A 5,848-nucleotide genomic window follows, 5' to 3' on the forward strand; every position below is an offset into this window, starting at 1 on the left:
ATTTTTCTTATTTTTTTTTTAATAAAAAAAAATAATTTGATTTATAAGGACGAAAATTGTTATGTAATTTTTAAATTTTTATAATTATAATTTTTATAATTATAAATTTTCATATATACAATGTTGAATAATATAACCATATTTAAAAATACATAATATTATTTTAGTTGAATAATTATTCTTTTAAATATTATTATAAAGTAAGTTATATATTTTAAATAAAAAAAGGATTATATGTCATAATCATAAAAAATTCAAAAATTAATATTACAAATCAACAAAAAAAAAACTTAAGTCTTCTTTATCTTTTGAATAAATATCTTATTTATATCTAAATATTTTATATTTTATTGTTTTTATATTTATATTTTTCATGCATAAATATATTTCATGTAAAATTATTAATTTTATTTTTATAAAAGTTTTTTATAATTATTTCTTTACATTTATTTTAGTTCAAATTTAGATGCAAAATTTACAACTAAATCAAAAACATTCATAAAATATTTTAAAAATATTAGAATACAATTTATTTAAAAATACAGAATACAATTTTTTAAATAAGACAATTGAACGGAAATTATTTAGATTTAATAAATTATTTCATGTTTATTATCTTATTCTATCTGATATATTCAACATGATATATTCTATATTATGTTAAATTTTTTCATTTATAAAGTATATTAACTTTTAATTTTAATTATTATTGATATATGATATTTGAATATATATATTTGAATATATATTATAATAATATGATAATGAAATCAAAAAAATGTAAAAAAAGTGATTTTATTATAAAAAAATCTATTTATATTTCTATATCAAAACTTCAATTTTTGTCAAAATTATTTATATATAATTATAACTCTATACAATTTACATAATATAAAAATTATTTATATTTTTCTTTTATTTTCAAAATTTCTGATTTATTACATATTTAAAATTTTTCTTATTTATTTGAAATATATTAGAAAAGCAATATAATAAAATTAAAAATTATTTGGATTAATAATGCAAATAAATGAATTATTTATTTTTTAAGAATATATGAAAGACTGCATATATGTATAATTATTCAAATATTAAAAAATATATTTAATAGTCACAATATTTTATATAGCACCAACTTGAATAATGGGAATCAATAATTTAAAAGCATGTTGAATATAAGAACTTGCATTTGAAGCCTATTTAAAAAAAATGAAAGTTAATTTCTTAATATATATATAATAATAATATAGATATAATATAAAAATATTTTTTTACCTCCATAAAAATCGTTGTTATATTAGAATTAATATTATCAGATTTGTCTGAAATTTCAGCGAGTTTAGATAAAATATTACAGTAAGTATTAGTTAATATTCCAATTTGATTAGACAAAATATTTGTTAACTGAACTAATGAATCAGTTTCATTAACAGTGCTTCGATGTTCTTTGATTAAAAGTAATCCTGCAGTTTTATGAAATCTTTCCACAGAAACTGCTGTAAATTGTGCCAAAACAGAAATAGCATGTTCAAATATTTCTTGATTAGTATATGTCATAGATTGAGTTATATAAACTTGTGAATTTTGACAAATCTAAAAATTAATATTTAATTTTATACATATTATTTAATATATTCTAGATATAATAGTAAATTTATAATATATAAATATAAATACTTATTTATATTTATATATACTTATTTATACTATAGAAATTATTTACCTCGTACAATTTATCATATGTAATGTTAATTCCAAGGTCACAAATAGCTTGTTTTAATTTATATTTTAAATCTTTTTCATGTGTTTCATCATCATTTTCATCCTCTCCTAATTCACATAGTTCTTCAACTTCTTCCAACATTTTTTGTACAGAATTTAATTCATTTATATCTAAACCATTCAAATGTTGTTGTATTTTAATATTACTTTGTTTTGATAACATTTCTAATGCTTCTATATGAACAAGTCCTTGATAATCATCAAAAAGACTTTCAAAATGCACTTTTCTCATTTTCTGTTTTTCTTCAATTGTTTTTTCAACATTTTCTGCTTTTTCTTTAGCTTCTCGAAGAATCTGAGATAAATTTGGTTTATTTGGTTCATTTATAAAGAAAGCTCTTTTTTTTTTCAATCCTGGATCACCTTCTTGTAAGACTTCCATTGTTTTTTTACCAATAGCTTCTAATGTATCTAATCCTCCACTCATAACTTTGCTTCCAGTTGATTCAACTAGTTTTGTTATTGATGATACACTTGATATAAGATTTCCAAATCCAAAAGATGATTGTTCTTTGAATTGATAATTTTTATTATCATCTGAAAATCAAGTTACTAATTAAGTAACTAAAATCAAAATATAATAATTTCATAATTTGGCTATAATTAAAAAAATAATTAAATATATTTATTCTATATCATTCATAAATATACATATAATATATTCAGTAGTATTGAACATAAAACAATATAATACCATTAACTATATTATTTTGTTTTTCTTCATTTGTAATAGGTTTTGGTTCTTCAGATATAGTCATAGATTCTTCTAAAAGTGTAAGTCCTTGTGATACATGGCTAGTTAATGTAGAAACTCCAGCAGTAGCAGTATTAATTAATGAACTTACACCCCAATTAGCCCAACCCCAATTTGAAGAATCATCGATTTGTTCAGATAATGATAATCTTTTTAATAGTGGTTGCAATTTTTCTTCAGTTAATTCCTTTGGTAATTCAATTGCATCTCCAAGTCCTTCCCAACCTTGGGGTTTAAATATTTCTTTGAATGTTTTATTAGATTTCATTTCTTCTGGCATTTCTGATTCAGTTATTTCATCTGTTATAAAAGTCTTATCAAACATAACATTTTCTTTTGTCATTGGTATATTCTTTTCATTAATATTTGTATTCATGTTAATTATATTAGTTGTAAGATTATTAGTTGGTATGATATTAGTTCCTAATTTCTTTTTATATAAATTTTGTTCTTTATGAATTCTTTCTTTCTCATTAAGTTTAGATGTTTCAGAATATAATTCCATATTAATATCCATTTTAAGAGATGTATCTATTTCATTTTTATCTAATTCTATTGTTTTATTATTATTTTCCACTTTTAAATTTATAGTATCAATATTGGTCTGTAGATATTCTATTTTCTGTGAATTAAGAATTATAGTATCTTCATCAATTTTATCACAAGTTTTGTTAACATTTATAATTGGTTGTTCATGTTTATAATTATATGTATCATTAATATTGATATTTTTATCAAAATTTTTTTTGTCAATTGCTGTATCTATCATTGAACAATATTTTTCTTTCTCTCTACCAAAAGATATATTTGTATGTGGTTGTCGAGGTAAATATTCTGTATCATCATCAGATTCTGAATCTATTGTTGTTGGTAAATTCCATTTTGTTTGAATACATTTTTTTGTTGGTATATCATGGTTCATTTCTTCGTCAGCACTTTCAAAGTCATCACTCTCGGATGTAGCCATATTACCTTAATATAAAACACTAAATTATTGTTTCTAATCAAAAATAATCTAGATATAACTTTAGATTTGTGTATAATTAATTTACGATATAATCCTTATTTTAATTTTTGTATAATTTTTATAAAATTTGAATCAAGAAGGTTATCGTTTTTAAAGAACACTCGTCCATATTTGTACAATACATATGTATACATTTATATATATATATATATATTATATATGTACACGTCACGTGCTTAACAGAGTAACAATTACATATTTATTTTATAAAATTTATATCAAATTTATATCAAATTATAAAATTGAATGTACATATAAAATATTTTGAAACATTATATTTTAATTTCGTTTAATTTTGATATTTCTTTTATTAAAATAATATAAAAGAAATAAAAACTATAAATAGGAAATACAAACTTCTACAAATCAAATATATTTTTAAATATAATTAAATATTCATATTTTTAGATAGAATGAAAATTATATTAAAAATATATTTCTACATTACAAATATATATAAATATATATTTCTATATTATAAATATTAAAATTTTATTCTTAGAATTATAATAAAACAAAAATTTTAATAATTATAAAATCGTAAAAATGTGAAATAATATTTATATAATTATTCAAATAATGAATATAATTAAATTAATATTAGAGAAAAACAATAAGATTAAACAATAATAAATAATTTAAATAAAAAATTTAATAATTCTGATAACATTTGGAAGTTATACATTAAATAAAATAATAATAAAAAAAGCAAAAAGAAAGCAATATATGCGAATACATCAGCTTATGAGACATTCTTTAAAGAACATCAACGGATTACCATCAGTTTACTCATTCGTCCCGGATGTTCAATAATCTTGAGTACACCTGCGATAGAAGTTGTATAGTGGTGCCACCAATGCAATATAACGGAAAATATGCGAAACTATTGAAAGGGCATCGCGTTCGTCTGTTCCCGTCGTCGTTCGTGCACAGCGGTCAGAGACACGAGAGCTTTCAGTCTGTGGAAAGAGTAATTTGAGAGAAAGAGAGAAGAAGAAAGAGAATATGAAACTGGGAAGGGATTACGTTCTGTTCTCATCGATGTACGCGTTGAGGCGAAGAGGAAGAGAGAGTGAGTGAGAAGCATTGCCAAGCGCACACGGTATGAACGTTCAGTGGCATGTTTCAAACACTCAACATGCTTGTAGTTGGCGCGAGGTTGTAATATCGTTGAAACGAAAGAGTAGTTTGCGCGTATTCTTTGCACTTGAAACAACGGACTTGACAAAGTGTGCAATTCTTACGAAGCCATGTTTAATTCGACATATGAACGAGCAAAAGTGTCTTGTAGTAATCGTAACAGTGTCCTGCTATGTAAGTAAAAACGGAATGAAATAACGTGGGGGAACATAAGGCGAATTCTGACATTCCTTCAAAGAAACGTCGCATTGATTTGCAGTGCCTTTTACAGACGACAAAGCAAAGTTTAATATAAGAAGAAAAAGGGAGCATAGTGAAATGTAAGTACACGACAGTACCGGCATTAGTGTGCATTTCTTAAAGCGGGTCGCAGCCGCAGATGCTGCCCTGTCTCTGCTCTCAGAAAGTCGTCGTTTCTGCTACTCGAAAAGGAGAACAACGTGATTCCTACATCGAAACAATTTACCAATTTTTGTTTTTAAATTTATCAATGGAATCTATATTTGAATTATATTTGCAAATGTTTGGTATTTATGTATCGGAACAATATTATAAATCTACTTTTCAATAGTGTAAAAGTATAATTGCGTGAGAACAATAAAAATCGAAAAATGGTGTAAAAAGAACATTACATATGATATGTAAAATCAAGGTCGAGATAAATAGAGGATAAGAGTGTAAATAAAAGTGCATTATAAGTGAGACGACAAGAACAGTGAAAGTGTTTTTTTTTTATTAAATTTAATTTTTTTAATGGTGTGAAGAAAATAATTTAAAAAATTTTGTGTTTTTTTTTGCTATATTACAAAGTGACAGTGCGGAATTTAAAGAAAAAAATGTTACAATAATGTAACGGGCATTTATATATGTTCCTACAAATGTAGAATCACGGTATCATCTCAAGGCAAGATATCAACAGTGGACTTTTCTTTGACGGCCAGCTATGTTAACGGTGGAATTCCGCTCGAGAGGAATCTGAAGGCGGGGACTCTGACGTCACTCCGCTCATGATAATGAGGTATTCATGATGGCGGAGTAGTACATGAAAAAAAAGAAAGAGAGAGAATGCGCGCGTATGTGATATATGATGTGTATGTGTGTGCGCGCGTGTATAAGCGACAAGGTATGCTACTATTGTGTATATA

At 23.8% G+C, this 5,848-nt stretch overlaps 2 protein-coding genes across 4 annotated transcripts in view; one reads left to right on the plus strand and one right to left on the minus strand.

The window, feature by feature from the left end:
- Window positions 1-918: 918 nt before the first annotated feature.
- On the minus strand, window positions 919-3,691 carry LOC102678794 (protein FAM114A2). Its single transcript, XM_006610180.2, has 4 exons — window positions 2,477-3,691; window positions 1,724-2,319; window positions 1,276-1,593; window positions 919-1,196 (listed from the first exon to the last, which is right to left on the minus strand). Exons 1-4 carry the CDS (start codon window positions 3,501-3,503, stop codon window positions 1,122-1,124), a joined length of 2,016 nt encoding a protein of 671 aa, XP_006610243.1. The 5' UTR covers window positions 3,504-3,691; the 3' UTR covers window positions 919-1,121.
- A 550-nt stretch (window positions 3,692-4,241) lies between these two features.
- The window catches only part of LOC102678921 (protein kibra), a 42,556-nt gene continuing 40,949 nt past the window's right edge, over window positions 4,242-5,848 (plus strand). For all 3 annotated transcript variants that reach the window (XM_031515459.1, XM_006610181.2, XM_006610183.2), the window contains exon 1: window positions 4,242-5,721. Coding sequence is in view for 1 of the 3 variants with exons in the window: in XM_006610183.2 (XP_006610246.1) it covers window positions 5,711-5,721 (11 nt within the window). In the remaining 2 variants the exon portion in view is untranslated. The remainder of the gene's footprint in view (window positions 5,722-5,848) is intronic.

Source organism: Apis dorsata, unplaced genomic scaffold (assembly GCF_000469605.1).
Source record: "Apis dorsata unplaced genomic scaffold, Apis dorsata 1.3 scaffold_70, whole genome shotgun sequence".
NCBI lineage: Eukaryota > Metazoa > Arthropoda > Insecta > Hymenoptera > Apidae > Apis > Apis dorsata.